General features: G+C 39.4%; 1 protein-coding gene across 29 annotated transcripts in view; it reads left to right on the forward strand.

Annotated features, from left to right (window-relative positions):
• Positions 1-12,290, forward strand: part of NRXN1 (neurexin 1) — a 678,846-nt gene that overhangs the window by 316,604 nt on the left and 349,952 nt on the right. For all 29 annotated transcript variants that reach the window (XM_054514185.1, XM_054514186.1, XM_054514193.1 and 26 more), the window contains 2 exons: positions 3,070-3,451; positions 3,993-4,183. In XM_054514185.1, the coding sequence (XP_054370160.1) occupies positions 3,070-3,451; positions 3,993-4,183 (573 nt within the window). The remainder of the gene's footprint in view (positions 1-3,069; positions 3,452-3,992; positions 4,184-12,290) is intronic.

A 12,290-nucleotide genomic window follows, 5' to 3' on the forward strand; every position in this document is an offset into this window, starting at 1 on the left:
TCAATGTCACATTTCCTACAAAAAAAAGTCTTTATTGTTGTGTAAGTGGTGAGAATTTTTGTTTTGGTTTGGTTTTTTTATTTTGGGGGGGTGGGGTTTTTTTGGTTGTTTTAGGTTTTTTTCAACACTGAGTGTTCTAAAAGCCTTTACAAAATTAGATTTCAAATGTGTGTAATAGAATTTAATATGTAGTTGCTTTGAATTTCCTGAAAGCATAGGAAAAGGGTTGCCTTATGGGATTAAAGTGTGCTTGTTCTAAACTTTTCTTCGTCAGAAATTTCATTAAAATACAACCCATTAATTTTTCATGTGAAAAGTTATTATAGTTTTATGAGGAGAATAAGGAAGTAAACTGACTTCCTGCTAAAAAATTCCAGCTTTCTCCTTCCACATGTTGTTTTCCTTTTTTGATTCCATTTCCTGTGCCAGATATGAAAGAATCCCCATCAGATCCAGAAAACTTAAGCTGCAGGAAAATCTATTAAATAATTCAGCCTGACTTTCTAATTTTTGCAGATTATAAAATACCACTTGTTCATTTGTGAGTTGTGCTTGGTCCTCTTTGACAAATGCATGATGTGTGCATGGATACATAATATAATTCAGGCACAACTAGCTTTCATTGGAAGCCATGCAGGTGGTTTTGAAGTTACTCATCACAGAAGAGTTTAATATTTCCATCTCTAATAAGCCTTGTTTTCTAAGATTGTATAGAAAATGAAAATGATTGGAAATTCACTAAATTTGGGTAACAGAATAGCCTATGGTTATGAACAGAAATTCAATTGCCCCTTTGTATGATGTTTTTCCACAAATCTGACCAACTTAAAAAAAAAAAAAAAAAGAAAAAAGAAAACAACCAAAACTAGACCAAAAAAAAAAAAAAAAACCAACCAAAAAAGCTCCAACAAATCCCCACACAATCCACCTTGTAAGTACAAACTACATTCTTTTTTACTTCATTGCTGCATTTACAAATCCTGTAGAGCATTATGTGAAATCTCAAGTCCTGTTTGCATGTTTGTAGAACTGAAATGTTGGGATGTGAGCCCAGATTCTGGAACTTTTTATTACTATGCTCAAGAAAGAAATACATTTAATGTAGTGGGGATATTGTGCTACAGGCCAAAGCTTGGTGGATTTTTGCCATGACATTATTGGAATGCCATCTGAAGGGATACAAGACTGGAATATATAATGTTCCTCTCTGAAACCTGATCCTCATCTCTTTGGCTGTGATCCAACATACAGCCCTTGTCCCAGCAAAAATTATACATTTGGCATTTTTCAAGACAGCTCCCTGACTCATTACTGCATGGAAGAACCCACTTTTCCTTAATACATTGGGGGAAAGTGGTATCTTCAGAACTGATGTTTAGAAACAGGAACATCAAAGAAACAAGGCTGTCCCTGGGGTTTAGGGTGCCTCTTGCAGTGCTCAGCCCTGTGAGTCCAGGTGGTGTTCAATGACAAGTTCTCCTTCAGAACCCATCTCAAAGCTAAGTAAGCTACTTGTAAATATTTATCATAAATTATTAGAGCAGTTTTTGTGCCTGAATGGTGTTAAAACTTACAGAGCTATTTTCCCTGTAACTTCACTGATGCCTGTACTTGTATGTCAGTGCTGTGACTTAACCTGCTCATGAATTCATCTCCCTGGGCAAATCTGAGATATTGACATTTCTCTTTCCCTTGTCTTTTCCCTGTCACACACATGTCCACAGACACTTGCTTATGACACCCACAAAGGTACAGCTGTGTCAGCCTGCTCCAGGCTTTGTGCACCACTTCTGACATGTCCAGCCTGGGGCAGTGCTCACACTCTCTCTTGGAATAGAATATTTGGGGATGGACAGAGGGAACTTGGCTTGTCAACAGCTTTGCCACTGTGAAAATTTGTATTAGAGCTGTTTTATGCCAGTATTTATTCCAGCCTGACTTGGTCTGCTCTTCACTTTCTCTGTATTCCACGAGAGACGTGAAACAGCTAAGAAACTGGGGAATTTGCAAAATGGTTTGCAAAAGGTACATTAAGTGGTGAAATTCATTAGTAATAAGAAGCTGTTTTTCCACACAATGTGACCATGAATCAGCCCTGTGAAAATACTGCCCTACTTCTTTAAAATAAACATGGAAAAAATTGGGTGTTCTGTCAGAAAAAGAAACTCTTCAGTGAACACAATTTTGATGTGCTGGGTAAGGTATTTAATAACTAGCTTAAAAACTTACCTGACCTGTATGCAGTGTACTCTGGCAGTGCTGATCCTTTCCTCCAGATTAGCTTTGCAGTCAGCAGATTTCAGGCTTCTTGCTCTGCAGTGGTCCAGGCATGGCAGGGAGAACTCAAAGGCAGCTGAGGGGTTTGCTTTTGGACACCTTTCCAACGTAAGCAAGTCCCTTGTTGTTTCCAGGATTACAGAACACTGGCATGCACCCTTCCTGCAGGCTTTCTGCTCTGCCCATCCCTTGGGCTCTGCCCCTTCTCCCATGGTTTATTCCCATGGTACAAAGCCAGTTGCTCTCAAGCATCTCTTCACCCTTGCCACACAGGGCTTTTTGCAGCAGGGCCGGCAATAATGTCCCCAAGACAGCTGAAACAGGAATCCTTCCTACTGCTGGTCAAGTCATGCACATTGAAGCAAAACACATGGAATAAAATCCCTCAAGCTGTTCTGTTTCTCTTTCATGAGACTCTGATTTTGTTGGTTTAGCTCTGAGATTGGCCTTTGTGTTCCTCATGTTAAGTAATTGCACCTGCTTATAGTGAAACCCCACATCTGGTTAGGTGTAACTAAAGTGAGGGATTTTGTTGGCAGTTTAATGTACTCTGGTAAACTGTTTCAGTTTAGAAATTTTTCTGTTGGCCTTCTCCAAATGTACTGAATGCTTTGGAAAGGCTCCTAGATTTACCAGTAACTAAGATGAATTTGGAAGAATTCCCATTGGAGACAGAAATTGGCCTTGCACATTCTGAAAAGAGTGGAAATGATGCAGATGCTTAATCACATGATGTGCTCTTTGACCTCCTCTTTCAGAGACTAACACGTGTTTTCTTGTTGCTGTTTAAAGGTCAAATGGCTGGCGATCACACACGGCTGGAATTCCACAACATAGAAACAGGAATAATAACAGAACGGCGCTACCTGTCTTCTGTGCCTTCTAATTTTATTGGGCATCTACAGAGTCTCACATTTAATGGCATGGCATACATTGACTTATGTAAAAATGGAGACATCGATTATTGTGAGCTAAATGCAAGATTTGGGTTCAGGAACATCATAGCAGACCCTGTAACCTTTAAAACAAAAGCAAGTTATGTTGCACTGGCCACGCTACAAGCGTACACATCTATGCACCTTTTTTTCCAGTTCAAAACCACCTCCCTGGATGGATTGATACTTTTTAACAGTGGCGATGGAAATGATTTCATTGTGGTTGAATTAGTGAAAGGGTATGTATGGATTAGCATAACAGCAAAACCAGTCCATTCAAAATGTGTGTGCAGGAAGAATACACGGCAAAGTTTAGGATGCAAATCTTTTTTTTTTTTTTCTGACTGGATAGATGTGATGGATAAATGTTTCTTCCTGTTGAACTTCATGTGCTTTATTGTGACTCTTTCTTTCAGATGAAGCTAGATGGCTGAAATGTATGAAAGTAAATAATAGGTATAACTTCTCTGGTGCTTACCACAAAGAAGTGCTAGTTTGTAGCCTCCCTCTTGTTCTCTCTCTCTACGTATGTATGCATGTCTTGGTACATGGAGTGCTCGTTGCTTTCCAGAAACTTGGGACTGCACCTCAACTCATCCAAACGAGTGGCAATTTCTCGGAATCACAGTTGCTTCCCCATCTGGCATTCATTGTTGTCCTCTGGTTTAGCCAGCGCTGCTGAGGAGTACAAGCAAATAGAAAAATATCAGACATATTAATTATTGCCCCCTTGCTATGTAAAGAAAAAGGAAACTTTTCCAATTTTTTCTCTTTTCCCAGGTATTTACACTATGTGTTTGACTTGGGAAACGGTGCCAACCTCATCAAGGGAAGTTCTAATAAACCTCTGAATGACAACCAGTGGCATAATGTCATGATATCAAGGGATACCAACAACCTACACACTGTAAAGATTGACACTAAAATCACAACACAGAGCACAGCTGGAGCCAGAAATCTAGATCTAAAAAGTAAGTAGAGTGATTCTTGTATTATCTACAGTGAGGGCCATTACAGAATAATAAACAGAATAAATCACAGTACTGTATAATTGTGTAATATTGTATGAAACATTTTATTTTATAATAATCAGTATGATCACAAGAGATTACATCATCTTAACCTGACAATGCCAGTTTAGAAGTACTTCTACAAAGGTAGGTACAACTTGAAACATGTGAGGATCCCATGGGAATAAAAAAATTAAAATTAAAAAAAAAGTAGGAAATTATAATATCACAAAGTGGCCCATATAAATCAAAATATAGTTGAGGGACTAAAGGAGGCTTACAATGTCTATGTAAAAACTTGACTTTTACATGAACATAGGTCATATAAGTAGCATAACCTACTCAACTAAGTGAGTATGTAATATGTAATGCATCATTATTTCCATGGCAGGTAGGGTAAACTTTGTTACCTGCACTGAACCTACATGTTATAAATCCAGCTAGATTTTTTAAGATCTATTTTTTATAAACATATGTATATTTTAAAATAAGTGATAGTAATGAGTTCTGTGGATGGGTTTATGAAAAACTAATTTGCATCTGAGGAAAATATCTTTTTGAAAGGATGTATAGGTAAACTTTTAAAATAATGACTACCTAATCAGATATAAAAATATATGTCCTGGTCATGTGGAAAAGTAGTGTGTATTTTACCATTCTTTAAAAAGGCTGTTGGCAGGAAAACTGAAATTTCATAACAGTCAAAGAAATATGATATTTCAAAAGCCAGGATGTTCAAAGTAGATATTAATATTCCATCAAGAGCTTATTCCTTGCTGAATTTTCTTTTAAGTGCCTCTGAGTCACAGATAATGAGCTGACCTTGGTAATTATGCTGGATTTTGTGATATTTTACATGTTTGCCTCACTTGAAAGTGCTATTAAGATTGTAAGAAAGACTGTGAAAACAGTATCCTGATATGTCGTAATCTTCAATAAGAGATTCTTCTATTTAAAAACTTGGCATTTCTGATAAAGCTTTTTGGGTGGCTCACACTCCATTCCTAAAGTAGCATTTGAAATTTGTTACACGCTATTTCTCGGGCTTGCACTCTTTTAAACATAATCGATTTTTTATTGATGAAGTTTAATATTTCAACATTGTTTTTGATGCTGTAGAAAATGCATCCAGCTTGTTCCTTGACATTCTTAAAATGGCCAGTACTATTTATGCATATCTGTATGTCTTTAATATGTTTGCCTCTTTTCCTAGTAGCTAAATCAGGCATGGGTAAGGGGAAAAAAACAAAAACAAAAAAAACCCAATCCTGTTGCGAGCTGATAATTAACACAGCCATTTTATTCGACATATTTTCCAAAGCGATTGTGGTGGGTCCTTGGTGTGCCGGTTTATTTAAGGAAAGGGGCTCAGGTTCTCTCCATGTGCTCGCTGAAGGCACTAGAGAGCGCTGTGATCTCACTGAAGGCGCTGCCAGGGCGCAGCAAAAAAAAGCAGCCTGCAAAACCCAACGTCCCTGAACATCCCTGAGCATCCCTTTGTGTGCGGCACTTTGAAAATGCTGCTTTCGCCTTACGCTTTTGAAGTAAAACTGTATCTATAGCTGCCGCGTTTTCTAACCTTGAATTCCTTCGGAATAAAAAAAAAAAGGAATGAGGAGCACGAAAAGAGAAACCATACTGAGATTTGAAGCGACTAAGGTGAATTGTGTTAGGTGATTTTCTATAATTTACCACCCAGGGAAGGTGGATAGTGAAAGAATAACAAGCCTGATGTGTTCAGTGCAGGAATATATAGCAAACACCTCTCTAAAACTGGTCTAGCATACACAGGTCCTCAGCATCTGTCTTCTCTTAATTGTATGCCTCATTTTAGATTATTGATTTAAATGTATTATACTGTATTTTTCTCAGGTTCCTTTAAATACGGCACAATGTATATAATGAGAATTTTGGTTGGATTTGGGAGGGGATTCAAGCTGATACTTTTTAGCCAGAAGGCTAAAAGGGAGAAAAAATTGCCTTTCATTACTCTTTTTCCTTCCTTATTATTTAGTAGAAATTATCTACTGTAGTTGCTTCTTTTCTATTTTATATTTGTGTTTCTTGCAATGGCATGTTTCTGTTGTGCTATAAACCCTCCATATACTTTCCTGATATAAATAGTTACAGTTAATTCATTGTCCTGTACTATCTTAGCCTTGGCAACAAAGCAAATGCAAAATCACACTTCTTACTATCAATAGTGTATTGATATCAATTGTATCTGCTTAACCAGATATCAATAGCTATCACTATATCTGCTTAATCAGAGTTATCATTAGGAAAAATATAGATGTGTGCAGATAGTATGAAACCTGCAGCCATTCTGAGTAATTGTAGAGTTACCAGATTTCTGATTTTGAAATCCAAGCTCATCCTAGAAAAAGAAACCCACTATATGTGGGTTTTTGCAAATACACAGTGAATTCAGCACAAAGATGAGACACAGATTGTGTTGTTGAGCCTGCACAGCATGGAAGTTGTCTGGGAGAGCAGACAGCTGCCATAAAAGTATGGGAGAGAATTTCCAATATATGTTTCCTTTTGGGTGTAGGATTTGGCTATATAACACAGAAAGTTCATTATCACACACATCAGTTCCCTGCATTACCTCTGGTAAAATTTCAGCAGCTACCTGTGGAAACACATATATTACATCCTGCAGCCTAATTATTGCTGTAATTAGATGGGTAAATTATAAATTGGGGACAAATAAATGAGTGAAAATAATTCTGTGTTTGGATTCCAAGAACTGTGTTATTTTTCCTCACAGGGAAAATTAGCAAAGTGTGCTGAGGTGCAGTTCTAGCAATAACCCGTAAAGATAAATGAGTCTGAACAGCAAAAGCAGTGCAGCTCAAGCCTGCCAACACAGTTACACAGCAAATTTCCTTTCATTTATTTCATGAGCAGATTCTCTGTCCTGCTTTCAGGATAGCTCAGATGGTTGGCATGGCTGCAACTCAAGGCCTGAAAGAGTTGGGTGGAGGGGAATTCTTGCTTGTTGTACTTGATGCTGCGCTCTGATGTTCTGAGGGGTATGAGTAGCCTCAAAGGGCACAGGAAAAACAAGAGAAAATTATTTATTTGATGGAGTGCCTACATTGGTGGACAAGGGAAAGATTACAGATGTCATTTATCTGGACTCCTGTAAAGCCTTTGACACAGTTAGCCACAACATCCTTTTCCCCCAGACTGGAGAGAGGTGGATTTAATGGTGGATTTAATGATGGAAAGTGGTTGGACAGTTGCATTCAGTGGTGATCGACGATTCAAAGTCCTGATGGACAGCAGTGACAAGTGGTGTCTCTCAGGGGTCCTCGTTGGCACCAGTGTTATTAAATACCTTTGTTATTGACATAGAGAGAGGCATTGAGTGCACCCTCAGCATATTTGCTGATGACACCAAGCTGGGTGGTGTGGTTGGCACACCTGAGGACAGGATGCCATCCAGAGGTACCTGGATAAGCTGGAGAAGTGGGCCCATTGTGCTCTCATGAGGTTTAATGAGACCAAGAGCAGGTGCTGCACCTGGGATAGGGCAAACCCTGGTGTCAACAGAGGCAGAGGGGTGAACAGATCAAGAGCAGCCCTGCCCTGAAGGACTTGGGGGTGCTGGTGGATGGGGGACTGGATGTGACCTGGTGTTGGGATCTCTGGCTGGTCAGAGTGACCCCGAGAAGAGTTCCAAAGTCTCTTTTCCCAGCCCGGCGCTTGAAAAAGGAGTCAGGGCTCTTCATTTCTCGGTCTCAAGGTTGTTTATTGTGTCTCATCTATAAAAAATCTTCTCCTGCCCTGCCGAGGTCAGCTCAGCAAGACAGTCCGAGGGATTCTGCCTGCCCCCAGGGTGGTGTTATATCTTTATACTAAAAACTACGTATAACATATTTACAATTACTTTCCAATACCTATCACCTATGTTAGACAGTGAGCTTCTACTCTAAACCAATCTGTAAGTGCCAACATCACAGCAGAAGGTGGAGGCCAAGAAGAAGAAGGAGAAAGGCTGGACATGCCCAGTTCCCTCCATCTTGCCTCCTGACCCCCATAGCAAAAACCCTAAAAACTACTTTTCTACCCCGTGATAACTTCGCTAATATTCCACTTAAACTGTTGTGGCTTGTTGATCTTCATCTAAGGTTGGTAATTTGCTCCATGGGTCATAATCAAAACCACAGGCATCTTGGGCTCTGTGCCAGGGTCTCTGAGCCCCCTGGCAGGGGTCTTGGCTGCTCAGGACAGCCAGAGGGATGTCCTGGGTGCTGACAACCTGGCCACGTGTGCTGCAGCCCAGAGAGCCAAATGTGTCCTGGGCTGTGTCAGGAGCACCGTGGGCTGCAGGGCAGGGAGGGGATTCTGCCCCTCTGCTCTGCCCTGCTGGGATCCCACCTGGAATATTGCATCCAGCTCTGGGCTCCCAGCACAGGAAGGACAGGGAGCTGCTGGAGCCAGGCCAGAGGAGGCCACCAAGATGATCCAAGGGGTGGAACACCTCTGCTATGAGGAAAGGCTGAGAGAGTTGGGATTGCTCAGTCTGGAAAGGAGAAGGCTTTGGGGTCACCTAATTTTTGGCTTCCAGTTCCTGAAGGAAGCCTGGAAGAAGACTGGAGAGGGACTTTTTACAAGGGCCTGTAGTGACAGGATAAGGGGGAATTGCTTCAAACAGAAAGGGTAGATTTAGGTTAGATATTAGGAAGAAATTCTTCCCTGTGAGGTTGGTGAGGCACTGGCACAGGTTGCCCAGAGAAGCTGTGGATGCCCCATCCCCAGAAATGTTTAAGGCCAGGTTGGATGGGGCTCTGAGCAACCTAGTCTAATGCAAGTTATCCCTGCCCATGGCAAAGGGCTGGAAAAAATGATCTTTACGGTCCATTCCAACACAAACCATTTTGTGGTCCTTGTTCCTCTCTGTTGCCAAAGAAATGTTGTCTCCCTGTTTCAGGCTGTGGGTTTTGGAATGTCTATAATGTCTCTTCCCTCTCCACATTTTTTTTCAGTGTGGTATGGGAAACTATAGTTCTGTCAGAAATTATTTTATTTTATAAGTACTTGAAGATGCATGATCTGCTTCCGAGGAGGAGGACATCCTCAAGCACACTTTATATCCACTTACCTACCAGGGTTTAATCTTCCTCTTGCTTCTCTCCTACACATATAGGCAGTATTTTAATCCCCAGAGCTTTCACACACTTTTTTAAACAGCAAGCATAAAAAACCCTGCAAAATCCAGTCAGAATTCCCTTGGAATGCCCATCAGAAAATTAAAATATTTTAGCATTTTAATTGTTTATAAATTGAAATTAGAAGCTGAGATATTGTACTCTTATCAAACAAGAAGGTAAAGACTGCTGTAGTTATTTTAGTCTGAAAAATAATTAGTTACAAACTTTTATATGAGTTGGTAGTTTCAGTGCTTCAGTATCCAATCCAATTTTAAACTTTCCAGATCATAGAATATATTCACAGATATGCTGTATCCTCTAAGATGATCTGCAGTCATCCCAATCTTGATATTGGGCTAAATATATATAATTTTAGAAGGAAATCACCATTCTGGAAAAAAGCCTGCACAGCTCAGCATTTATGGGTTAACTTTTGCTGCCTGTGCATCATTTCAGTTGTCAAGACCTGCTTTTTTGAACTGACATTCATAATTTCAACTTGTCTCACTGTCATCATCTTTCATGTGGCCTTCCCAAATGTCAGTTTTAGAGCCCATTGTAAGCATATGTTATTCCTGGGCTTTCATATCACTGCATCCTCAAAAAATGCTATTCATATTAGAGCACACATCAGAATCAGCCTACTTGGATTAAAATAACCTGTCTAGATCTCTTGTTGTCTGTTTTACTTTCATTTCTGTATCTCTTCACTGGCCCCTAGCTTCCTTTATTCTTTTGAGATAGAGCTGCTGCTGCTTCTATCTGTGTTTGCTTTTCCATTTGCTGTTTTGTCCAATATTGTGAAAACAGACTAGACTGAAGCACCTGAAAAAAATGTAGTTCTATTAATTTCTGATTTCACCAGTAGTTTTGCAAATGTACCAAATTAGAGTTCTTCAATGTGCATAAAGATTTGCTTGGCAATTAATTCATCCTTGTAAACTTTGAATGCAATTAACTAAATTATCAGTAGATCTATTAGCCTGGCATATTCATTGATGATTTGCAATAGTCCCTTAATCTATTGATATTTCATTTGCCTGTCAAAGTAGGTTATTCATGCTGAGCTAAATTAATCTTGATCATAGTGAGGAATTCCTGTTTCAGCAGTGGAAATTGAAGCTGTTTTAATTTCATGTAATATTTCTCTCTGTTGTTTTATACTGAGGCAGTTATTATTGTTGCCTCATTATATGTTTTTTTTCTCTACATTGCAAAGTCTCCATCAACAGCAGTGATCCTTTATATTTTTATCACTAGAGAAAAAAAGCTTTTAGAAGCACAGAACATTGTACAAATGAGCAAGTATTAATATCTAAATTTCTCAAATAATCATGCCTGAGCTAAATGTAATGACCTTGCCAGTGGGCTGTGAATTCTTCATGCAGAAATAATGTTCTGTTCCAAATACAGAGTTCCAAATACTGTCAACAGCAAATAGAACTTCCCAGTGTGACCTATTGGAGTAGACAATGGCAAATGCAGCTGTTGTCTTCATGATAGTGAAGGAAAGCAGACGCTGTACAGAGGAAAAACAAGGGACTTAGGACTCTTCTTTGGATCTTCCTACGTAGCAAAGTTCTAGGAGTAGAGAACAATAGGTCATTGGACAACCTGGTCTAATGGAATTCCTTTATTCTCCTTTTTTGACCACTTTTCACATGCTACTTCTAAACAATGCTGTCTACCAGGTTGTGAAAATAATTTTGATAGTGCTAAGCCTTCAGAAATTGTATCCAAGTTACCAAAATTATAAGACGGGGTAAAAAATTGAAAATTTATTCCAGCAGTTCTAGGTTTAATAAAGATATTCTAGAGTTTGCACTATGAAGTCAGTTACAATGCAATAGTCTGTCAGATGAGTACATGGTGAAAGGGTTTTTGTTTTCTGCCTCTTTTCCCCTGTTCTTCTCAGTCTGTCATACATATACGACTGGATAAATTTGCCTTCATTCCTACAGCTGTTTGACATGCAGGTTATTACTGATGATAATTGTGGACTTTCTTTCAAGCCTTTCCGGAACACCAAGTAAAAGCTGTGTTAAGAATTATACAGGAAACATAGATGCTCTTAAAACTTACCAAAACCTCTGAATATTTAGTATAAATATGCATCCACTGCATCCTAGCCCCCCCACAGATACACAGAGTGAAGAAGCACATCCTAAATTTGCTTTAAAAAGTGCTGCTGTGAACTGTCATTAACCTTGGTATTTTAACTGAGCAATCCTTTTTGCAAAAGGGCAGCTCCATGGAATATCCTCAGAGTCTGAATGTGATTGTCTTGATCAAAAGAAATATCATATAAAAATCACACTCTGCCAGCCTGCATTCCAAATAAGAATGTTTAGCGCCTCAGCTGGTTGGTAGCTTTATGTGGAGCTCTAGCCAAAGGAAGAGTTTTGCAGATGATGATGTCTGGGGTCTAGTAGGTCTGATGGAAAGAGGAATTCCTCACTATTTTGAAAGCAAGCTCTGCAAAGAGCATGTGTTGGCTGATAAAGCAGAGAGGGAAAAAATTAGTGCGGGAAGAAGGGAGATCTGAATATACTGTGCCATGCAATTGCCAGCTTTGTTAGATTCTGTCTATTTTTGAGGTGTGTGCAATCTCTAGAAGTGGTCAGAACAGGAAAGAAATGAAGGGCATTTGATGTGCTTGAATGCCTCACCTCTCCACCACAGCCATCCCCCTCATGCAGAGTAATTGGCCCAGCATTGATTATGTGGGAGATGGATTGCCACGCACGTTTATATGGCAATTAGATTTTATTATTTACCATTTAACATGCATCACCAACTTTCCTCACAGTCCATTGCACAAGCAGACTGCTTTGGTTTTACATCTGTTTAATCTTTTTCAATGCCAATGCTCTTCATCTAGTCTTTAGTGGAGGTAAAAACAAGCA

The sequence above is a fragment of the Molothrus ater genome, chromosome 3 (assembly GCF_012460135.2).
Source record: "Molothrus ater isolate BHLD 08-10-18 breed brown headed cowbird chromosome 3, BPBGC_Mater_1.1, whole genome shotgun sequence".
In the NCBI taxonomy this organism is placed as follows: Eukaryota; Metazoa; Chordata; class Aves; order Passeriformes; family Icteridae; genus Molothrus; species Molothrus ater.